Raw genomic sequence first — 26,202 nt, 5'->3', positions numbered from 1 at the left:
GCCAGCACTGTCAATAATAAAAATATGTCTAATTGTTGGTTTCTCTCGCACATTAATGGCTGACAAAAATTCTTTGCATTTTTAGTAGGTGAACCGTTTGAAACAAGATAAAAATGGTACGTAATGTGAACTAAAAGAGCACAGAAGTGATAGTAATAGTTATTTAGTGGATCGATTGCAATTTGAATCAGGAAAAAGTGTTTTTTCTCAAACGAGTCCATCGCTACCCAGACTGACATTTTTCGTTTTTTTTATCCGTTCGTCTGGCAGTCTGATGCTCGCCGTCAAAAAGTGTTGGTAAACCTGTGCGTAAATATTGGTGTTTACGGTAGTGCTTTCAACTTTCTGATGATTTTCGAAGGAACAACCAAGACAGATGACTGGATGTGATTGCGAGCGGAGTGTGACCGAAAAGCTCCTGCGATTTCCTTCCCAGACGGTTCCGATCTCATGGATTGCTAACCGCAAGTTGCAGCAAAGCTCGTTCCGTTGTTCTAGGAATACTGCGCATGTAGTAAAGATATTTGCTAAACCACTCCGAACCAAATATCTCTGAGAAGGTCCTGATTGTTTACTAGTCCTCCGCTACCAGTAAAGTATATCCGTTGTATATCCAGCACCGTTTGTATCAGTGTCAAACTGTGTTAGATACTCTGTGAGCATACAGAAGATATGAAATTGTGTTGTGCTCAAATGCTATCTATGGATTAAGAATGTTCAAATAATGGAAAGAAGAATATACGAAACAATTGACCTCGATGACAGGAACTTATTGATTGATTTGCGGATGTACTACACATTGAAAATATTTGAACGTTTATGAAATCTCTGCCTAACATCGTGATTAATTCAAAGGAAAGATCTCATCATATTCACCAGAGACAAACGTCCCCGAGTCTACCCTCGTATGGAAAGCTTGCTGAAAGCAATTGCATTTTGGCGAGAAACATCATTCATTGCTATTGTGCTTCGATGACGGAGAGGATACAGTTGAGCTTTGGAACAGATCAGTGGAGCCAGCAATGTTGAAAAATGAAACTAGTTCCGCGTTCAAATATACTCGTTCATACGTTCTGGTTCATAGAATAATTGTTATTCTAGCAATAGCTTCATTGTTTGAAGATAAAATCAGTGGACACAGTTGAAACCGCATAGTTTTGATATACCAGATCAAAAACGGCAATACCTAATACACAATATAAACCGTATTGTTGGCAACAACGAACAAGTGGACACAGTTCCCGAGCAGTGAGAGTTTTGTTTGAAGGATGAAAATGTATTCATCGTCGACAGCAACAAGCTGAACCCGTGCCACCTTCGGGGCAGACGGTATAAAGTTCCAATATTTTGTACGATGCGAGAAGAAATTGAGAAGCATTCGTTGTCAGACCAAAAATTGCTCTCGATACATTCAACTATGGATGCTCTCCCCGTACTTTGGGCTTTTGTGTGTACACAGCACACATCAACTTCGGCCCCATCGTAGTAGCCGTTTTTTGGTACTATTTTTCCTCGACTCGGAATGACTGTTCTAGGGACATATTCGCAACGGAATTAAACAGTTCCATTACGATAAAGTGCTAGTTTACCTGACCTGCAGAAAGTTGCATCGTCGACGCTATTTTATGTACAAAACGAGTGAAGAAAAGGCAACATTCCAGATATTGATTACTGCTGGCTGCTGTATCTGTGATTAAACTAAGTATGTGCAGCGGTTTGTGATGGAAGTGAATGTATTTTTAAGAACGAACAAAGTTGGTACGGGACAAGTTTTTACAATAAAAGAAATTGAAATGTTGCGAGCATGTAACATCTATTAAAATATGCATTCGTCCGATTCGTCAACTCGCCATAGCAGAATGCATGCCTCTTCCACACTGTGCTGTTTCCTTAACCGTTATTGCTATCACCCAACACCTTTTATTGATTGGTGTTTGCTGGAACTCTCAAAGCTCGAAAATGAAGATTTCCATAGTCGATGGAATAAGTGAATCAGTTGTTTTATCTTGGGATAGATAAAAAATGCAACAACTAACATGGTATCGTTCAAGAAACTATGTAGTTCACAGCATAATACGCATCTGTTTTTATTGACAGTATATTTAATGATGATCAGTTTATTTGCTTTACTCATTCGGCATAGGGCATTGACGACAGTTTTTATTGAATACGACTGTAGTGTTCAATGATACCGTCTGAAATATATTCATGTATATATTTGTCACCAAACAGCATTTTGACCATTTTACAGATAACATATACACAACAAATGGGCAGAGAGCATAAGTCAGGACATTGCGTGTACAATCGAGTCGAAAAATGAAAGGTGGGAAGATTTTTAAATCTGTGACGTCACAGATTTTGTTTATGTATGTTACTTACCTTATAATAGTCCACAACATAGGAAAAGTGTTGTTATTAGAAGTAAAAATAAGCAGATGAAACGAACGAACTAGTTTTTTTAATCAATGCTAGCGTTCAAAATCATAAGGATCCAACTGACATTTCAGCAAAAACTGAAATTTCAGTATTTTTGAGGTTTTCTCAACTCAATTTCAATTTAATTTTGCTTCTCGTTACGTCGGCCAAAAACGTAAATGAATAAAGTCAGAGTCACAGAATCTTTTGTTCCTTTGACGAAGAAACATTTCACAGTGCATGGGAAATAAGGTTGCAAGTTTTTTTTTCATGTAAAATGCACTTGAAAAATAAATTCGATTGACTCCATATGACCTGGATTGAAACGAAAAGTTTTCCGCTTGTGTTTTAGTTTTAGACGAATGAAGTGTTCAGCACCCTAATTGTGAAAAAAAGTAATTACAATCGCAATAAGACATAAAACTTCATGGAGTTGCTCTAAAATCCAAACATAGTAGACATCAGAATACTATTTCTGATATAAGAAGAAATCAAAGAAAAAATTAAACATTTTAGTTCGTGACATGTTCTCTTTTTTTATAATGCGAAACATATTTTTTGGAAATATGATATTAGTGTCTGTATATCTTTTTTCAACGTTATTCGTGGACACATTCAATTTTGTACCAATTGATAAGTGACTGGTATGTCTGGTGTGTGAACTCCCTATCTTCCTGGCTACTAATACAATCAAAGTTTAACACAATCAAAACCCGTGAATATTCCCACCTTCTATTCTTAATCTCGGTGTACAATGGTCTTGTTTTGTAGCTGGTCTATATATATATATATATGTACAGTCAATCGCAGAATTGAGTGTACGCATGCTACTTGACGATAGTTTCCATTTATTTGCGCAACATATTTTTAATACATCCATTAGGGTGCCAATGAAAATGGTCATCTTTAATTTCAAAAAGTTACCTCATAAAAAATGTTCACCACCTCGAAAAAACACTATATGCCACATATTAGCTCAATCGGACTCAAGGGAGAGTGGCGCAAAGCGGTCAAAGTTTGAGTTTTTTTAAAAATCGAAAAATCACCCAAGGGAAAAAAGTAAGTGAGGGAGGAGTAAAGAAAATCGGGGTTTTCGAAAATTTTTTTGATGCCAAATGTCTTAAAATTGCATTTTTTTTGTCAAAAATCGGCACTCTGGGACTCTGGGTTTTTTTCGGAATACGAAACGAAACGTATGGTTTTGTGTACAAATTGCATCACTCGTCGAGATTTAATGTTGTCTCCAAAAAAAAATTTGTAACAAAAACATTTTTTTTGCGCTTGGTCGTTTTTCCGTCCGAAAAGTCGATTTTCAACAAAAAAAATTTTTTTTAGATAACTGTAAATCTCGATGTGTCATGCAATTTTAAGACTTTTTTTTTTGCGTCACTCTCACTTAAGTCCGATTGAGCTGATATTTGACATAGGGTGTTTTTTCGAGGTGGTAAACTTTTTTATTCCAAAATATATGTTTTGTTAAGGCTCATAAGCGTTAGCCTGACAGGGCTAAGTGTCGATTTTTTCCCATACATTCATTGGCATCCTAAGGCTCACGAAAGCATATTATTCCGGCCAGTACGGTATGAAACATTGCTTCAGAGAGGACTAATCTACTCCATTGCTCCGATTTTGTATAGTCACCCGTTTTCGGAAACAACATTCGTGCCATAGCAAAGCAGACTCATGATTGAAAAAAAGAATTTAGCAAAAAAAATAACACGACCAATCATAACACATTAAAAAAACATAGTGAAACTGTATTTATGTACATTTCGCAGTATGCAAAACAATGTAAAATGACGTGTAAGAATGGATTCAATCATACGGATTCTTGATTGCCCGGCGAACACGAATAACCATCGTCGTAGGATGAATACTTGCACGTTGTCGACACACACAATTGTTTTTGGGCTTCCAAAACATTTTTCTTGTTCACCCATTTATTTAGGATAATCATTTAACAGGATATTTTAGTATACGTTTGTTCAAAAACAACATTTTCATAGAGATAAATTATATTTTCAATAGGGAACTGGTATCTGGCCTATTATTAAATTTCTGTTATTTATATTTGCAGGTCGTAAATGCAACCGTTACTGACGTTCATCGTTGCTGGTGAAGCCGACTACCGACTTCGGTAAAGATCGGTATTGAACAGCATAATACTTGCTTTGTAGTTTAAATACAGCTGTTCTATGTGCTGAGAGAAACTTCCAGTCTTGGAGTGAGAAGAAAACGAACAAAATGGGTACAGTCGAGTGTCCTGTGTGTACACTATATCTCCGGGCTGATATGAGCCTGGAGGATCATCTGGAGACACATCCCAAGGATCAGGTTATCAGAGCACTAGTTTCGTTGGCTGCGAAGCCGCCAGCTACTCCACCTAGTGCGCCAGCAGCTGCAGCATCAACGAATCCTGTGCTGGGTGCATCATCATCGATGGAACTTGCTGCTACGCGAACATGCAGTTCTCGTTCTCATACACCACCGAATGCATTAATGTATCACACGAATGGGTACGAACCCGGTCCGCAAGCTTCCATTCTTTCGGCTAACCCATCACCAATCGTTACGAATTCTGTTCCAACTGCAATAGCGGTTGTAAAGGCTTCTGACATGGGCTTTCCAATAAACAACGTTATGATCGTCAAAAGTTGTAGTGCGAAATTCGTACATCAAACGCCTCCAGGTGGTAATAATCATGTCGTCGGGGGTGGACACAATGGAACGACCACGTCATACGCTTCTAGTTCAATCGACAGCAAAAACGTGTTCATCGAACCAGATCGAGGAGGAGAAAGTGGAACAACTTCCATCACCGTTCGTCGCCAAATTCCTTCGCTATATCCTCGTTATACAAATGAACGCTATTCTGGCCCTCCGCCTCCATACAGTACAGCCGTTTCATCTACGATATCTGCCAGCTCGCAGTTACAACAAGCCTCGATATCAGGTTTTGCTTCTAGATACGAGCCGAAAACCATCGTGCATCAGCCGAACTTTTATCCTCACCCTCCACCTGCACCTCCTCTAGCTCAATCGACGTCGGTGACAACTGCTTCACTACAATATCATCAGATATACCAGCAATCTCCGCCACCACCTCCTCTACCAATGAATCAACAAGCTTCTGAGGAAATTCAGCAAATGCATGAACAATTTCCAAATGCTACTAATATGAAAGCTAGAAGCTTTTCACAGGCGCAATATACCGAAAAAGACGATGGCGACTTCCTGGTTACTGAGAATCCCAAACAAGTAATCGAATACACCGAAATTGACGAAGGTGAATTCATGGTAATTGAGAAAATCATCAAGTCACCCTCGCGTGTCGTTCAAATTCCTAATGACACAGAGTGTCCATCTACATCTACGGACGATGTACAGCAATCAGTAGAGGAGGAAAAAGATGAACCACAAGAAGTGGAACACGAAGAATGTGAAATGGATATTGAGGAGGAACACAAATCACTTGACAAAAATGACCATCAAGAGCAATCCCGACCGCTGGAAATAGTGGAAAACGACGATGGCACATTTGCGGACAGTCATGGTTCGTTTGGATGTAAAGAAATGCCAAAACCAATGCTAGTCAGCAGTATTGGTACTGGGAAGAAGTGTAACAAATTTAACTTTATAGTGGAACCGTCTGACGCGAATTCTGCTTGCCCTGAGAGCAGTTTCTACTCACCACGCAAAAAGCTGACCAGTGGTTTGAAGGTATTGAGCAACGTAAAGGTAACAACCGATTTATCCCAGGGCATTAAGGATATTATTCTGAATCTGAATTGCAAAACCAAAACCACGACTGTTCCTGGATGTAGTGGAACAGGTTCAAGCGATATGCACAGTAAAAAACAAAATCTAACGGAAAATGAGAAATCAACTGCTGTTGTGAACAACAATTGCCAGAATGAGCTTATAATTAATACCAACGGAAATATGCCTCCTATCGATCTCAACAATGTCAATAATATTGAAATTATTAACGACGATGAAGAAGATAACCGTTCGGATGTAGACGACGAGTGCTATGTAGGATCAATGGAAGTGAAAGCTAGCACTGACGATGGAATACCACAAGTCGACAGCGGATTTTTCGAAGCGCGTTCACCGCAAAGTACAAGTTCGAGTACCACACCAACATCATCGGTTATAACCAGTGTGATCCGCATGACTCCCTATCCTTCTCCGGTAATCGCTCAATCCACGTCCCCTGAACAGCCTCAACAAGCGGCCTTGGCAACGTTTACTCCGCCACTGCAACCTCCTGAATCTGAACCATCTATTCAAGAGAAAACAGTCGCGACCGTTAGTGAAATTCCTTCCACTTCAAAACGCTCCTCCCTAGATTTTGCTCAAAAATCAATAACCCTGCCAATAACTAAGAAACATACTACAGGCATCTCGTCGGTCCCTCTTTTCAACAAGCCACCGAAAAAGTTGACCGTCAAGCTGAAAACTCCATTACCACCAGCGCCCCCGCCAACACCACCTCCTATTCCAGCTGTTCCATATGATAACAATGCCACTAGTATGGTTGTGCCAAAAGTGGAACACTCTATCGGTCACGTTGATGATCAGGTTGAACAATCGAATCAACAAACCTTGACTCTTACATTGCCTAGCCGAGTTAGCGACAGCGACAAATCTGAGGAAAACCCACCAGAAGCTCTTGGCGAGGAGAAATATTCCACATCTGTCAATAATCAGCAAATGACGCCACAGGTAGATATAGCATGGATTATTTTGTTATTCTGCATGGATTATCTGGTTATTTTGCAACATAATAATGTATTTTCAAATGTTACAATGCATATTTTTGGACATATTTGTAATTTTTCTATTGTAACAATTTTTTAATTCAATTTCCTTGAAAGCGTTCGGACAATTCTCTCCTAATAGCCGAATCTGATTTTTCCAGTGGCGTCTTGTCCATAGATGCATCACCTCGTGCACTGCAAAAGTTAATACAATAGAACCCCGATTATCCGCGGATCACGAAAATCGCGAAAAACGCAATAAATGACTAAAAATGAGGTGCAAACAAAAAAAAAAGATATTTAAGCATGAAAACTATGTTTTATCATTAAATCATTAAACTATTCATCTGTAAGGTCGCGTACACCAGTGGTCAAATAATGTGAAGGTCATGACCAAAACAAAAAAAAAACATCAACCTACCACTCATTGACAAATTCAGGGAAGGTTCGTAGAATTACTATGGAACTCGTTTTCGCGGATAAACCGTACCGCTGACCATCCACCCGCGGATAATTGGGGTTCTACTGTATTTGTAATGCCAATTTTCCCAGACACCGTGGTTTTGAAGTCCGTGTCCGGGAAACACATTCATTCCAGTGTGCATATGACGGATTTCATGCCAACTCGTCTTGGAGTTGGAGTTGGCAGTACCATCTAAGATATCAGATATACTTTGTATACTTTAAATCATCGGAAAAGAATTAGACTACTTGTTGAAAAGAGCCATTTTTTTCATTATTTCTTACAAAAATCTATTACTCAAAAAAATAAATAATAAATTCTGTTCGAAGGATGAAATGTGGGAAATTGTTTGAGTTTTCCTAAAAATATACCACAATTTTTTAAAGAAAAATTAAACTGAAAAAAAATATTTTAAAAATTGAAATTCATATTTCTCAAAAAAGTGTTTTTTTTTCAAATTCTCAAAAAAAATATGTGAACAACCCTTACAATTTTCAATTCCCAACGATCGGAAGATGGCACTTTTACAGGGAAAAAGTTTATCCAACAACAACTTTTTCATGTTTTTTAAAGTTACTATCAATGTTCAACTCGTAACATTTTTATTTATAAACTAGCTGACCCGGCAAACTTCGTCCCGCCCAATATATGTTTTTTTGTTATCAATACCTTCAAACATTCACGATTTCTTACTATGAGCAAGTTCATGGCTCCAATCGCAGAACTGTTCATTGATTGTTTTTCTAATCGACCCCGTTGAATGTACCTTTCACTATAAAATTCCTAGTATTTGTAACAAAACACATCATTATAATATCAAATTATTTTCAGACACAATCTCGTTCAGGATTTTTCAACCACTTGCAAATAACATGTTTCTCCGTTACATGGAATAAATGTTTTATACAGAAAATATGATAGAATAAAGACAGCCCTAAATCGGACAATTCCTTCTTCGAGTTCTGCTCTTATTAACACATTAGGCGATACTTTTTTATTGGTATAGATAGAAGAAGACATAGGAGTGCGTTCCACACATTAAAATCCATTTCCAGTTTCGAACAAAGATCAATTTCGCTAGCGCAAACATTAAATGGACTAACAACACTTGTCACTATGTAATAGTAGAACATATGGTAATTTAATTTTCCGAATTTTCCCTTTTTCCTTCAGAGTTTTCCGAAAATTATCAATTGTCATGTTTGGTTGGAATATTTGTGGTTGATATATGTGTAATATTTTCATCGGGCCCCCTCTCCATTCCAGAGGAGGGAGGGGTGTCATACCATCATAGAAACATTTCTCATACCCAAAAACCCTCACATCCCAAATTGTGCTTGATTATTTCTCGAGTTATGGAAAGGTTTGTGTTTGTGTGCCCTTTGTAATTTGTGTTTCATTTGTATGGCAGAATTCTTTCGGATTGTAATACATTCACCTCTTAAATATTATTCTCATGTTTCTCCACAGATCGGCTCAGCAACACAACATGAACCGTTCGTGCACGAGCGAACATCCTCCATTGATACTGTATTGAATACCTCTACAACTGAGGTCATTAGGACATCTTTTGTGACAGCTAAGACGGAGCAGGATTATCTAATTTCCGAAACAATTACCTTTACGCAATCTTCTACACAATGCAGTGACAACAATAGCAGCGAGCCCAGTACCAGCTTTTGTTTCCATGAAACTCAGCACCTAAAAGATGGAACGATCCCTATACCATCCCCTCCACAGGAAGATGCTCAAGATACACTTCCTATCAGTAATCAAACTGAATGTTACAAAATAACATTTATCGAAGATGAGTCGGCTATCATAAATAAGCAACAGAAGCAGGAACCCGATGTAATGGCGTCTGTGGAGGAGCCAATTCCACACGAGCTAGAACCAAGCGCTAGCAGTAGCAGTTGTAGTAGTAGTAGTATTAGTTCCACCGGTATTAAACCCGAACTTGGATGCGAGCAGAAAGCAATCATAGCGGAATTGTGTAGCATAGAGATGGACCCTCAAGTTCATTTGTTGTCACCGCACAGCGGGTCTCATGCAAGCGATAGTAAATCAGCAATTTCACTGCACTCGGAAGCATTGGAACCACCCCGGATGTCATTTAAAAATATTAAAGTTGAAAATGTGGAAACATTCAATAAGAACGAACTGGAACAGTTGGTATCATTAGAAATCGTCAGTGGCGGCAAACTGGAGCATGACATAGAAAAGCTCGAACCGCCAACGACCGATATCTGCGATCCTAAGTGTGACAAGAGTGAAGAACAAAAAGATCATAAAGACTTCCTCGAGGCTGGGCCATCGCGAGCGACGGTGACGGCGACAATAGAAGTTGATGAGCGCATTGGGAAGGACTCACAAAGTCGAGCGCAAGATTCTGAGCCGGTCTTTCTTGAATACAGCGCAGAGTACGACGATTACGTTCCAGTTAATGGTTATGGCAACGCACAGGGTCAGATTCCACTGTCCTGGGTGCAGAAGTTTAGCCCCCAATATACGCCTTTTGATGACCAGAATTCCTACATTGATCTGGATATGTGCAGTAGCAAGACTAATTCGAATAGCATTACGAGTGCCAGTGGCAGCAGAGGGAGCGTCAGTCGTATTGAATCCAGCATGGACCGTGCACCGTCGGCTGAAAGTCTGAACATCAGAACCGACGAGAAGATGCCTGCCAAAGGGGAGATATCCGAACAAGAAAGCAATGGTGACATGGAGTTATCTTGGAATAGGGTAAGTGAATCGGGGAATTATAATACACAACGATTTTGCCCAGATGAAAATAGTTGGATCGACCAAACGAAATTTTCCAAAATAGTGGTTTGTACGGAAAGTTCGTGTCGGGTTTTGGAAAAAAAATTGAAGAATCCTTTTTATAGTTAGACACACATGTTCATTCATCTATATAGGCACTGTTATGTTCCGCAATCTTTCGCGCAGCTCCCAGAACGAAGAGTCTTTGTGATAAACATAGTGTACATCGCTCATACCGTACACTAACACTGGTTGATTATATGTTGGTTCTTTGTCGAATCCAAAATTATTTCCGAGCAACCCACTTACAACCCCCTTTACACTTCAGTACATCTCACACGAAGGTGTAAAGTGGCCATACGCGATACCTGTCGGAACAACGGTTGGAATACAACCATTACTATTAACTTTTATTATTATCATTAACTTTTATTCATCGGACTGTTGTCTACATGAAATGACTTGAAATTATAAATTCTTAATGTTTCTTATACGTGCGAGGAATTGAGCAGAAGATTCTTCAAATTCAAACAAATCTTCGACAGTCGTAAACATACGGATCACAGCTGTGAGTGGTTCATTATACCCGAAGGCCGTTCGTTGATATCTTGGTTGAAGCAGCGTTCTAGTTCGTAATGCCCTCGGTGGCACTCGGATATCCAGCAACGAGAGTAGCCTTGGGCAATCGACCTCAGCATTCAGAAGCTTTGCAACAAAAACCGCTTGCTGATTTTTCCGTCGACGTTCTAAAGTTTCCAACCTCAGCAAATTGCAGTGATCAGAATATGGTGGCAGATTTTGCGGATCGCGCCATGGGAAATTTCGTAATGCGATTCTGATGAACTTGCGCTGAACACGTTCGATCCTCAAACTCCATGTTAGCTGATGAGGAAACTAAACCGTCGAAGCATTTTCCAGGATTGGGCGTACCAGAGAGCAATAGAGAGCTTTCAGGCAATGTGGGTAAAAAAAACTTGACATTTTTGACACAAATCCAAGCTGACGATTTGCCTTGGTGATCAGAGCAGAGCGATGGAGGTTGAATGTTAGCTTCTGGTCCATAAGAACACCTAGACCACTGAATTCATCGGTTCTACGAAGAATTTCTCCGTTTATGGTATAGTCGTAAGTGATTGGTTGTTTGACGCGATGTTATGACATTGCCAAGCATTTGGGAATACTGACCGTAAGCTTGTTTCGACGGCACCAGTCAGTAAATATATTCAATAACGACTGAAAACGCATACAATCCTCAACAGTCATCACGATGAAATACAGCTTCAGATCATCCGCATATGCTAGCTTACATCCATCTCCAAGTGCAAGCAATACGTCGTTAAAGTACAAATTGAATAGCAAAGGACCAAGATTGCTACCCTGTGGCACACCTGACATATTCGTAAAACTCGAAGAAATAGTAGAATCCAATTTTACACGCAAACACCTATCGGTCAAATATAAGCGAAGCCACGACGTTAACCTTTCTGACATGCCAAGTTTTGAAAGTTTTCCCAACAGGATATCATGGTTGATAGTATCGAAGGCTGCTTTGAGGTCGGTGTAGATGACATCTACTTGGGCCCCATTTTCCAATTGCTCAAAACAGATCGTTGTAAAACTAAGCAAATTAACCGAACGACCAGGCATGAAGCCATGTTGATCACTGGAGATGTAGCATTTGGTGCACTCGAGAATGATGCTGCTTACAACTATTTCAAACAATTTCGAGGCAGATGAAAGATTAGTTATCCCTCTATAGTTTTTAACATCTCGTTTGTCACCTTTCTTGTTAACCGGTACCATAAAAGACTCCTTCCAGATTGTTGGAAATTTCGACTCCACGAGAGATTTGTTAAATATTTTACACAGCGGCTCAACAAGAGCTCCATTCGTACGGCAATACACAGCAGATGGAATGCCATCTGGTCCAGGTGAGAAGGTACATTTGATTCTCTTGACTGCATTATTTACCATATTGAGCGTGATTTCAAAGGCATCAATGTTGACTAGATCCACCGGAACATCCACAACAGCTGAGATAACGTCCTCCGAATTAACTGATTCCGAGGTAAACACTGAAGAAAAATGTGTGGCAAAAAGCTCACATTTCTCCTCGTCGAACGATGATTCAACATCATTTAAAAATATGCTGGGAGGCATAGTCGAGTTCTTCCGTTTAGAGTTTACATAGCTCCAAAAGCTCTTTGGGTTTCGCCTGAGATTAGTTTGGACTCGCAAAACGTACGATTTGTAGAGCGACGAGTTTAGATTACGGTACCATGTTTACATTCCAGCATTTTGATATGAAGGATATGGCCTACATAACGTGTGACACCTTCTTCACACTCCGGTATCCCTGACATGAAGTGTATAACCCATAGAAGACAGATCTTCAGTGCCTCTTGTCCGAACGATATGGCTCATAAGGCTCTTCACGCCCCAGTACCTCTTACACTAATGTTATACCGCTGCTTGATCGAATATCCACTGGAATTGATACAAGCTAGAAGCGTGCAATCCAGCTCATCATGATGAAAAGGTCAGCTCATTTAAAAGAGCTGTTCTTTATGAACAGCTTTTCAGCTCAGTTGTCAGTGTCGACGTCTAGTGACGGCTTTCAATTTGGGTCCTAAACTCGATAGTGTAATCTTTATCAGATTAGAAGACACGAAACCAGTTCTAAAATGTTAAAACTCTTATTTAACAATTTGTCTATACATTTCCGACATTTTTACTGAGACTTTTCATTATAATATAAAGTTGTCTTCAAAAACAATTTTCTTATGAGATTTTTTCACCGCTTGCAAACAAAGTGTTTTTCATTGAAATAGAATACTAATTTGATACACAGAAGTCAATTTCCATTCATAATTTTAATTTTAAAAACATGTTCATTCTGCCTGAAAGTCAGTTATTATTTTTGGCGCTACCTAAACTGGTAAACGAAGCTCAATGCCGTCAACGCGAATATAACAGTTGAAAAGACCAGGAACAAATGAAACTAATGATCCCCGATAATCGTTCGATTTATCGAATACTTCCTACAGAAATCGATTATTAATCGAACGAATACTGCGCAACCATTAATCGAAGCGAACGAATAATTTACGTCGATTAATCGATACAAACCCAAAGAAAAAAAAACGAAAGGTCGATGCAGTTTTTGTCCTGAAAATCAACCATCTTTGACGCTCCCCTAAACTGATAAATGAAGCCCAATGCCGTCAACGCTTTGTTTACAAGTTTAGGTGAGCGTAAAAGATAATAATTCATTTTCAGGTGGAATGAACACTTTTTTGATTCCAGAATGCTTTCTAGCCAATGAAAAATATTAGTCTAACTAATTATGTGACGATGACGATTAGTGTGACGATTAATCGATTATTTGGGGCGATTAATCGTATCGAATAACAAACTGATGAAAAGTATTCGATTAGCTGATGAACAATTAATTTCAAAAATCGGGAATCACTAAATGAAACTGAACTAATGTCATAACACGAAGAGCGAGAGGCGGTCAGTTCATTTGAATCTTACAGCTCTCACACTCTCTGCAATTCTACAGCTCTTTTCCCTCCTGCATCATTATCAAAGTGAGCTGAAGAGCAGTTTGTTTTTTTTGCTACCCTTAGAAAAGTCCTCGGTCGAAAACTACTAAATACATTTGGTAATGCAAATTTAGTAGAATGTACAAATGTTTTGTACATATTGTCAACAAACCCGCATCCCTACCAGAGATTAGTATATTTTACTCGATAACATTAGTAAGCTTGGATATTGTCATATCTGAAAATTGGTGAGAAAAGCGCGTATTAACAATTTTCATTGTTCCCATAAGGCAATACGGAGGTATAATAAGGATATAATTCTGATACGTGCATTTTCGGCGAGAAAATGTAGCCGATATTGGGCTTCCGAATCATGGTTCTGCTTGACATATGTGTTTATTAGTACGGTCGAAAACGACTATAAATTGTTAGTATTTACCAAAAAATTCGTTATATTTACTAATTATTTCTCTCAGTGTAGCTGTTCGTGTCAACTCACTTCAAGGAGTCGATTCTTCGGAACAGCTCATGAGCGGATGGCACATCTCTAAGGGTGGGTTTAGACTAATGATATATTCGTGTGAAGAAATATGATGAGATTTATAGAAATCGCATCAACCGTTTACACTAGCGCGAACTTATATAATGAATATATTCATATCTTCGGTAAATTTATTGACCTGAAGTAGAACTGCATCCAACTTTAGTGATTTCTCACCAGTGAGAAATTCACCAGCGTTTACATATGCCTGAATTTATTCTATACATTCTACACATATATACCACGAAAAAGCATATATATTTTCACCCGTTTACATCTACAGTAATCGTTCGCTAACTGGTTCTGGTTCAACTGGTCTGCTTTTTAACTGGGCGAACCCTAACTGTTCCTTGGACCAGTTAAAAAGCAGAATTTTGTAAACAATCGACGCCATATTCAAATGGAAGATTTGCTGTGAGGGGCATTCGAATGTAATTTCAAATGTTATAAAAATTGACATTATTTTCGCATGACAAAAACATTGATTGAATAACAGAAAAATAATTTCCTCAAATACCTGTTGTCGCACTCAATGCGAAACTTCCATTGGAATCCTCTTGTTTATCCAATTTCATGATCAACGCGAATCAAACAATTCATTGAAGTTCCCCTCGATTTTATTTGACGTTTAACATGCCGGATCAGATAAAACGCGAATGTCGATAACTGGTCTTTCCTTTTCGCCCAGTTAGTGAATGTTTACTGTATTTTCGGGTGAATAAATCTATCAATAGCTGTAGATCTCCCTAATGTAAACCCGCCATAATACAAGCAGTGGAACCTCGTGTTATCGACCAATCAGTCAAGCTCGTTTCTTTGTAGTGTAAAACGTGGCATCGCCAACGTGTACTCGCATAGCTTGTTGTAGTGGACAGGAAAACAACAACTGGGTTTTGAGAGCTTTATTGACTGAGTGCTTCAAGGCTGGAAAATCAACATCTTCTTAGGAATTGGATAAATGAATAATGTGTGCTACACACAATTCAGTTTTCCTTCCTAAAGGTCCAACTATCAATGTAACATTAAATTTGGAAGTGCATCAAACAATCTGCTAAATTCAAATACGTTCATTAATTGCAAATATTAATTTCATTTTTCAGAATTAATACCTAATATTAAGAATAGATCAATAATTACTTAGTTCAATCATACAATATTATAAATCTGAAGAACTTCAAGAACTATCCGTCACATCAAAAACATCGCCATTAATATTACCAATAGACATTAAACAGTTGGAGATGTCGACAGCCGTTGTGATTCAGGACTAACTGCACTAGCTACCGGGTTACCAGAATTATTTTGCGGGGCAACATAGCTATTTTTACCCACTATAGCCATCTTTGACGCTAAACTTCTACCGCTAGCTGGGACACCGTTCGATCGGGAAATTTTCACTCACAGGAAGGGGGATGGGGGACTACTCCGGGTGGGGGTGTCAACATTTTTTCCTCGGTATATTTCACGCACCTAGGTGTGTTATGGGAGGTTGATTGTTCAATGGAACGTTGGCCGTGTTCAGTGGAACGCAGAGCAAGAAGCAACGTCTAGTCAGCCTGCGTATGAGGTGTACGAGCGAACGCATGATGGCTCCATGCGAAGCGTTCACCGAGTGGTGGAAATCGGAGTTTAAAAAAAAAGATTTTGATGCCAAATGTCTCAAAATTGCATGAAACACGAGATCTAGTGTCATCTCGAAAATTGTTGTCAAAAATCGACACTCTGGGACTTATTTTTTTACGGAGTACGAGACGAAACGGATGGTTTTAAGTGCTAATAAAAATAATTATTTCTAATTTTCATTCGGAACTTGTTGCAAAATGTTGATTTGCACGATAATATACCCTATGCAAAATATTAGCTAATTTGAACTTCATTTATTAGTGTTGCACACGTAAAAATTTGAGTTTTTTGAAAACCACCGAAAAATCACCGGAAATCGGGGTTTTAAAAAAAAATTTTTTGATGCCAAATTTGTTAAAATTGCATGGCACACCGAGATTAGTAAAAAAAATGAAAAAAGGCATTCGATTATTCAAAGTTTCAAAAAAAAGGGGTCAGAGCAGTGGATACATTTTGAGTGGAAAAGCTCTATGTTATTATGTTAATTTGATTTCTGATGACAAAAACGATGAGACAGTAGTTAATGGATATCGTTTCTGCTTCATCAGACGACTTAATCAATTGAACCGTTATTAATTATGCTAAACTTTTTCAGCTTTATCCCGTTCACGAAAATATTCCAATTTATCCGAGTTCGTACGATCTATCGACCGCACAGGAGTGCTGGAATTTAACGAACCGCAACCCTAGCGCACACAACAACAGCACCAGTAGCAGCACGAGTAACAATAACAACAGCACGGGACTTGTGAGTTCTAGCAGCATCATTACGGGGACACATTCGGAGCCTCACTTATCCCACCATCAAACGCATCATTCCCACGGTATTGGCTTGTAAGTTTTGACCAGCTCGCGGATTTGGAACTTCCTTCTGATATTTTAATTCTGAACTATTGTTGCAGTCAATTCTCTCAACACGATCAACAGCGACAAGATGTGCTGGGTGGGGGTGAAGATCAGATGGACGATAAGTCAAAGATCCATTTGAACTATGGCGCTAGTGGCAGTGCTGAAGGGAATTATATGGGAGTGATACCGAGTGGTAGCAGTGGTAGTGCTTTACAGGGCTCAACCGCTTCAAAGCTTATAAAGAACCGCACGTATCGATGCTCCGAATGTCCGAAATCGTTCAGTACGGTAAAGCAACGGCGTGTTCACATGATATCTGAGCACGAGATCGAGAGTAAAGTACATGTGCTATCATCCGCTGCTGTTGTTCCTGCTGCTGCCACCGCTACCACCGGTGGTATATCATCGACGATTACATCCGGATCGGCATTGAATTTATTCGCTGATGGATCGGGTGAAGGATCCAGCACAGCAATGTTGAGTAAGAAGATCAAAATCGAACCACAGCCAATATTGATGAGTTATAGTGCGCTTAAACATGAACTCGAGCAAAAGCTGGAAATTGGACTTGGCGGGAGTCTGCTCAGTGGTCCGTCGAGAAAACGGACGTATGTTTGCGGCACCTGCAAACAAGAGTTCGATACATTCAAATTATTCAACGCTCACTTGATGATCCATCCGGCAGAGTGTTGCACATGCGGCAGGAGTTTCAGACATTGGTCAAACTTTGCACTGCACGTGAAACGACATTTGGGCATCAAAGACCATCAGTGTAGGGTGTGTGGCAAGAAATTCGTCATCAAACAAAAGCTTATCGAACATATGCGAGTTCACACTGGAAAGGCACCAATCAAGTGCCCTGATTGTGATCAGCATTTCCGCCGGTTTTCCAATCTGGCACAGCATCGGAATCGGCATCATCTGAACAAAATTTCCTCTAAAAAAGACTATGTCTGTCATTGTGGTGAAGTTTTTCAATCGAAGGCTAAAATGGAGTGGCATAAAGAAATCCACGAAAACAAACCCAAAAGTTGTCCATTTTGCCGGGAGAAGTTCATACACAAAAACAGTCTCACGAGACACATCCGTTTGTCGCACACGGAGAAATACGTGAAATTGGAAATGGCCACAGAGATGTGTACCATTTGCAACCAACCGTACATAAAAACCAGCATGAAACGACACATGGAGACTCACACGGAGGAGCGTATGGCGTATTCGTGCACAATTTGTAACAAACTGTTCAGCACCAATTGGAACCTGAAGCAACACAAGTGGACCCATGCGAATCCCACCCTGAAACCGTTCCAGTGCAACATGTGTCCGAGTGGATTTGTGCGGGAGGCGGACTATATAACCCACATGAATGCCCACAAATCCATACGGCCATACACGTGTAATCACTGCGGTTGTCAATTCATCCGGAAGTACAACTGGATTCGGCACACGAGGGAACACGAAATGGACAAAAACTACACGTGCGAGATTTGCGGACGAAAATTCCATCGAAAATACTATCTCACGGAACACAAGCGGATACACACCGGCGAGCGGCCCTTCTCGTGCAATATCTGCGGTAAGACCTCGTCGACCAAGACGAACCACAACAAGCACATCAAAATTCACCACGCGCGGGATCCGCTGACGGCAGAGGGCTAAGTGAGTATGTTGTAGTAGGAAGACAATTGCTTTATTCGCTGTAAGGTTTATCAATATTTGTAAAACCGTGATCAGGTGTCAGTTCCTGGCGTAGAATAGTTGAACAGGACAAATCCGTACTAGACAAACAATTTTCAGTTGCAGAGCAACAGAGGGGGTCATCTTTGGTACAATCCACACCACATTTCCTTAAGAAGGGACCCCAGTCTGGGAAAACGAAAAATAACGAATTTATTTTTATTGCATTTTTGGGAAGCTAGGAAATGTTGTCTTCAAAGGAATTTTCAATATGTAATTTCGTTGGAAAGTTACAGCCAACAGTATGGAGTCACCTCAAGGGATATAGTATGACTGTACGATTTTTTAAAGGCGTTTTTCTCGAAACAATTTTTTTTCAGCTGGTGGTATCGATATATCTTAGGATCTACTCGACCGATATGGCTGAATTTTTTTATCAGTATGTATAAATGAATTATCTAGAGCGTTACATAGCCGTTGTTTGATATCTTATTTCTTCGATTTTTTATGCGCTTCTAAAAAGTGATTTTACATGAAAAATAACTCATTTTCAACAAAATTGGCTGCCATTTTGGCAATTTAACGAATTTTCTAAAACCCCTATGTAATGCTCTAGGTATTGTCCTAAAGTTTCGAAAATTTTCATTTGAATTCGTTCTGCGACACCCCGTTGCTTCAGAACCGCTACCACCAGCAAGGTACCGATTTTCAGACAGCGGGCCTGATTCTCGAAAACACTTCACTGTGGAAACCAAATGAAATGTATCCGCGACGACAACGGTGTCGACATCTGGATACGAAATTAGTTTCCCACTTAAACTTATCATTATAATATCAAATTATAATTATAAATTAAAATTTTTGTATGAGATTATTATACCACATGAAGAAAATAAAGTTTTACATGCACATTGAACACCAGTTTGATACGAAGAAGTTAATTTTCATTAATGATTTTTATTTGAAAAGTGCTCATTCTGCCTAAAAACTCATTATTATCTGCGACACTTCACTAACTCGTAAAACGTAGTTCAATGGCGTGCCGTTTATTTCGTTTCCATTGTGAAGTGTATTCGAGAATCAGGCCCAGCATCTACGCATCCAGCTGTCAACAGCGTTATAATCATTATTCGTGCACTCAAAAAATGGAAAATACATCTTCAAACATACCTTAAATAATAACCAAAAAAATACCCGTACCCTTCACTTTATTCCTAACATCCGGAAAAAAATCACGAAAATTCATTATTTTTCGACCTTCCAGACAGGGGTCCCCCCTTAATGCGTCATTGATATGCGCTACGGCGCATCAAAGATTAGGGAAAACAGAGGTTTATTGTAACTTCTATTTATGAATAAATTGAACAACCGATTGTGAGAGAGGCGCCCCTTTGTTTTAATGTTCATGATGCGTTGTGATCTCATCATCTAACCCAACATTACGCGAAATTCCTGTTAGCCGTTGGTGGGAGCACCGATAGAACGATTTGGAGTGGACATTTGGACACGCCACAAATCAAACAGAAGCAATTCGAAGGACAGGTACACAAATTAGAGCATAAACTTATTTATTTTAGTTATTATTCTGTCGTACGAAATAATAGCCGCGGTATCCTTTCGAACAATTCTACTTACGGGGGTGGAAGGATACAAGTACTGATCATCCTATCAACGGAGTACACCTCTGTACTGTTCACGAAATTTAAGATACAAAATAGTCCAATTACTCCCGACCACTAGAACTGATTACTAATTTCGTTTTGAGAATAGTGATGCATGAATCACTTTCTTCCAAGAAGTGTGAGAGTAAACTCTGCCCGGAAAGGTTTCGGTTAAATCATCTACTTTTTCCGGGAACTTTCATGGCGCGATGACAGTAACATATGATACAACAAACGTAAGGTAGATTTAGTGAGATTAGACGAAAGAGAAGAGAAGTAATAATGTAATAATTTTAAGTGCAATAGCTAGGGGACAGTTTTAAATTCTTCTTTTTCTAGGTACATATATTTTAAACTAATTGCAAAGATCGGATATAGTTACGGCTTTTATTGCTGTTCCACACGTACTAAAAATCTATTCCTGATATTTTTATGTCTACCCCGTTTTGTTCTATTATTTCCCTTCCGTGAACTGTAAATACACCCAATATAATATTATTTTAAAATCAACTTTGTTTAGACACGTTTTTATTTTTTGTTGATAAGAATGCCCTTATTTTTTGTTTTCTTCGAGAAACCAGAAAATCGTCAGCGAAGTCAGATTCATTGAGGATTTTTTTCTTGGGTCTTGAGTTCCAGATGTGATATCTCTATACAGAAGTGCTAAACTGTAGATGTGGATAGTGGTTTATATATTGAGGAACCAAAACACTTTGACAACAGTTGGCCTAATTGATATTCGCAATTTCGTTGCAAGTATCATAAAATACTTTATGCTCAATTGTATTGTACATGCATCCCGTTCTACGCATAGTTGTTCCACGTTAATAGGAGTACCGGTAAGTTTCTTTGTTTTTATTTTCAAAAATTAATGCTTTATTCTGCAAAAATGGTTACAAATTCAATCTTCAAAGTATTGGCCATCGCTAGTTACAACTTTTACCCATCTTTCTGGCAATTCACGGATCCCTTTGCGGAAATAATCGGCCGGTTTGTCGGCTAATCACGAATCGATCCAATTTTTGACTTCATCAAAATTGGAGAAGTGCGGGTCAACCAGGCCATGTTGCATCGATCGTAAAAGGTAGTAATCGGACGGAGCAATGTCTGGAGAATACGGCGGGTGGGATAGGACCTCCTATTTCAGCGCTTCCGAGTATGTTTTGACCGGTTTCGCGACATGCGGCCGAGCCTTGTCGTGCTGCAAAATAACTTTATTGTGTCTTTACTCGTATTGTGGCCGTTTTTCCTTCAGTGCACGGCTCAAACCCATCAATTGTCATCGGTAGAGGTCCCCCGTAATGGTTTCATTCGGTTTTATACACCACACCCAGCTGGTCCCACCAAATAGACAGCATAACCTTCTGGCCGTGAATATTCCACGCGGCCGTCGATGTTGATGCATGGCCGGGGTATCCATACGTTGCCCGACGTTTAAGATTGTCATAATGGAACCACTTTTCATCGTCAGTAACGATTCGATGCAAAAAAACCCTTTTATGTCGTTGGAGCAGTTGTTCGCACGTGAAAAACGGCGTTCGACGCCTCGTGGCTTCAATTCATGCGGGACACAATGTTCTATCGTTCGGATCATTCCCATTGCGTTTAAACGATCGGATATGGTTTGCTGAGCTACTCCAAGTATATCTGCAAGTTCATGTTGCGTTTGTGACGAATCCTGATCGAGTAAAGCCTCCAATTCTTCATCTTCAAACTTTTTGGCGGTCCGGAACGTTCTTCGACTTCCAAGTCAAAATTATCACTTTTAAACCGTGCAAACCATGTCTGACACGTTCGCTCAGTTGGAGTATGGTCGCCATAAACTTCCACCAAAATGCGATGACTTTCCGCAGCTTTTATCTTCATATTGAAGTAATGAAGTAACACTCCCCACAAAAACACTCTCGCTGGTGAGAAATTCGACATATTCGAAGTGGCAAAAAACTGAATTATTTACGCTTCAACTTTTTGACATATACTGAAATAGACGCGCAATTACAGTAGCTTTCCAACGAATGTCTGGAAATTTGATTCACTGAATCAAGTTACGCCATCTGTTGTAAAACCGAAGAAACTTACCGGTACACCTAATAGTTTTTGACAATTTGCACTTTTCTTCATAAAATTTTTATCCATAATGTTCCGAAAAAACATAGAAAAACTTATTGTTTATTCCCAATAAACTTATTGTTTATTTATATTATTGAAAATTTCGAGTTATTGGTTGCATTACGTTCGTACTTATAAAAAAACCCCGGTCTATTGCTTAACTGAAATGTCCAAAGCTTGTGGTAGACAAATATGGCAGAAAACTTTGAACGATATATCCACTTCTTCGCAAAACGGAAGACATTATGCTTGCAAACATTTATTTGATGACATTCACTGTCCAATTTTCCAAGCCAAGGGACATCTCGTCGCTGCTATCATCCTTCGACCAACACCCAGCATCGTCGATTTATAGTACGGAGCACAGGAGAATCAATTGTGTCTTCTTCGTTGAGGTAAACGGGTGAATAAATTTATTAAAACCAAACGCATGATGATCACACTGATCATGTTATATTTTTTTTAACGTAGGACTACGTCTTTCATTTCTATACTGGGGTGTAAATTCAAAGTTTCGAAAACGAAAGCGTTACACCGGAGAACGAGATTTCGAGCGTTAATAGATCCTAAACAACTGAACAAAATGGTATGATAAACACTTCATTCGGAAGATAAAATGTCTACGTGTATGCTTGTTAATTTTTGATCCAAAAACTTGTTTCAATAGCCCTAACATTGCTTTCAAAGCAGGGTATTGAAATCACTCCAATCGGTATATAAGCCGGTATATAAGTGCCGCTCGGAAATCCACTCAGTTCCACATTTCTTTGTGTGGACACCGACTGGACAACATCGTTGCTGGACGGGCTGGACGGCGAGGGATCGAGTGCCTTTCTCAAGGCAAGAGGGCGGAGGTGGTAGCGCTGGAGTAGAGTAGAGTAGAGTTTTCAAAGGGCCTTTCTCAAGGCTAGAGACGAATGAACTGCAAAAGTTTAAAGTCTCTATAATACAATACCTTCCTTCCACTCAGTTATGATTGCGCAACGATTGAGGTACGATCGCTGGAATGGATGGATGTTTCCCTAACACAGACTTCAAAACCATGGATCCAGGGGAAATCGGCATTACAAAATAGATGCAAGCAGCGGGAACTTTTGTACTCGTTTGCGTTTTTGCAAATTGGAATGTTTCCCTAACACAGATTTCTAAAACATGGAGCCTGGGGAAATTGCCATCACGGTCTACAAAAACGGGTACAAATGCAACGCTTTGGCTCGATTATTCAAGAAGATGCATTGGAAGATATCTCTTCATGTACCCAGCTCACTGAACTTCTACGCATACCGTTTGATGATGAAGCAAAATGTTGCTAACTATTTGCTGCGACAACTACTACCATAATACATGAATTGGCTTAAATTGGGATTTGTTTGCAATTGAATTCGTAAATAGTTTCATTCATTCACTAGTTTAATCAATAATTTAATCAATACACACAAAAGATAGCTCTGCGCATCGGCGATATCGTACCCAATGAGAAACATCCGAGGTGGGATTATGGCCAATTTTTTTTTTTCCAAAATATATTTTTTATTAAGGCACATGTGGCGTTAGCCTGACGGGGCCGGGAGTCCAATATTTTGACAATTTTTGTCTTACAACTATGTTAGTAATATGTAACCGATTACTCGCGGTTGGCTCGAGGTTAGTATTACAAGTGTTCTCATAATTGGTATGTTGCAGTCTTCGATGCTCTATACGTGTGCCCGACACGGGCTACTTCCTATTGGGATGCAGCTGACCATTAATCAGCAACGCTCCCTAGTCTGTACCCCATATCTAGCGTGGTGCGTCTTTCTCGACTCGAGGAATCCAGGATAGAATGGTCACTAGCCGGCGCAATCATCAGTTCGTGTAGAGTTGTCATGAGCGGTACAACCTTTGGCTCTTGTTGAATGATCAGTGGACTGCACAACTTTTGGCCCGTGCATCTGTAAAGAGTGTGTGTATGTATTGCCGCGACTAAGTAAAAGTTTATCGAACGGATAGGAGGGATATGAAACGGGGACACAACGAAGGAAACATCATTAAACGTTGACATCGGCGTTTCTGAGGAACAGGTATAGATGAAGCAGAAGATCAGGATCCCGGCTACCTAAGATATCCCGGACGGGGATATCCGATTGTCTGCCTTTTGCTCTCAGTGCTCTAGAGAGCTGAGAGCGAGCAGCATGGAACCGGATACACGACCAGACAACATGTTCGATGTCGTGGTAGCCATCGCCACAATCACAAAGATTGTTTGCTGCGAGCCCAATGCGATAGAGATGCGCGTTTAGGTTGTAGTGATTGGACATAAGCCGAGATATCACGCGAATGAAATCACGACCTACATTCAATCCCTTGAACCATGCACTCGTCGAGACCTTAGGGATAATCGTGTGTAACCAACGACCGAACTCATCTTCACTCCACATGCGCTGCCAACTAACGAGTGTGTCCTGACGAGGAATGTGAAAAAAATCGTTATAAGCAATTTGCCTTTCAAAAAGTGTGCCTTCTGAAGCGCCCACCTTAGCTAGCGAGTCCGCTTTCTCATTCCCCGGAATCGAGCAATGAGAGGGAACCCATGCTAAGGTAATCTTGAATAATTTTTCGACCAAAACACTCAATAGATGTCTTATTCTTGTTAGGAAATAAGATGAGCGTTTATCAACTTTCATTGAGCGGATTGCCTCTATTGAGCTGATACTGTCTGAAAAAAAAATAAAGGTCGATGGGCAGTGTTTCAATGATCCCTAGAGCATAGTATATCGCACCCATTTCTGCGACATACACGGAACAAGGATCTTTGAGTTTGAAAGAGGCACTGGAATTTCCATTGAAGATGCCGAAGCCAGTAGAACATTTTATCAGATCTAACTCCCATATTTTTCCGAAAATATCGACGGCTAATTGAAGAAATACAATTAATTACTAAGCCAACGGCAGTCCTACGTCAACCTTGCGGTTACATCATAGGTATAACCCATCCATAGTTTTTTATTTGCAGATTTGTCACAATTCTTGGCTAGGCGAACCTAGCCAGAATATTCATCTGCCCCGGGCTTCTGAACGTCAAAGGGGGACTAGGTTCTGCAGAGTGCACATATCTGCATGATCGTGCTGAACAAGGAATTGTTGGACAACCGCGCAGATGCTAAGGATGACCGACTTTTGGATGTCGGCCAATTCCTTCTTCATGTTCAACACCATAGGCGCTTCCAGCAGTGTCTTCGGAACTATTCCAGTTCCAGTGGAAACGACTGGAACAGTTTTTGGGAGCTCCCATAGTTCCACGGTCGGTACTTACAAATGTTGCGACTGTGGATTCTGCTTCAAAGGAATAGCGACATCGATGGTTGCGGTCGCTCTTATCGTAAACCATTACATCTGGGCGGTTGTGATGGATCGAGAGGTCGGTCAGAACAGTGCGGTCCCAGTACAGCTTAAAACGGTATTTTTCTTGGACAGATGCAGGCAGGTACCGGTAGTTGGGAACGATTTCTTCCAATAGGCCACATTGGCGCGCCAGTTGTCGATGGACAATGCGGGCTACATTATTGTGGCGCTCGATGTAGACTGCGTTGGCGAAAACGAGACAGCCTCCCATTATGTGCTCTATGTTTTCACCTGGTTGATGGCACATCCGGCAAATATCATCAACGTCTTGATACCATTTTCTCATTGGCATTATCTTCGACGTTCCTCGAGGAACCCTCCAAGGTAGCAGACTGTTTTAGCGGGAGACTGATAAACTGTGTGGAAATAAACTCTTCTTCTTTCCTGAGAAAGGCAGGCAATG

General features: G+C 39.9%; 1 protein-coding gene across 2 annotated transcripts; it reads left to right on the top strand.

Moving 5' to 3' along the window:
* LOC129762079 (uncharacterized) lies at positions 1-20,815 on the top strand. Of its 2 annotated transcripts, none has more exons than XM_055760069.1 (5): positions 1-116; positions 4,496-7,146; positions 9,115-10,389; positions 16,718-16,956; positions 17,025-20,815. In XM_055760069.1, exons 2-5 carry the CDS (start codon positions 4,663-4,665, stop codon positions 18,628-18,630), a joined length of 5,604 nt encoding a protein of 1,867 aa, XP_055616044.1. In that variant the 5' UTR covers positions 1-116; positions 4,496-4,662; the 3' UTR covers positions 18,631-20,815. The 2 variants fall into 2 exon arrangements, with proteins under 2 accessions (XP_055616044.1, XP_055616050.1); XM_055760075.1 differs by lacking the exon at positions 1-116 and adding an exon at positions 613-1,702.
* The last annotated feature ends 5,387 nt before the right edge of the window (positions 20,816-26,202 follow it).

The sequence above is a fragment of the Toxorhynchites rutilus genome, chromosome 1 (assembly GCF_029784135.1).
Source record: "Toxorhynchites rutilus septentrionalis strain SRP chromosome 1, ASM2978413v1, whole genome shotgun sequence".
NCBI classification, from domain to species: Eukaryota; Metazoa; Arthropoda; class Insecta; order Diptera; family Culicidae; genus Toxorhynchites; species Toxorhynchites rutilus.
The sequence above is the reverse complement of the archived record's forward strand: the minus strand, read 5'-3'. Positions and strand labels throughout refer to the sequence as shown.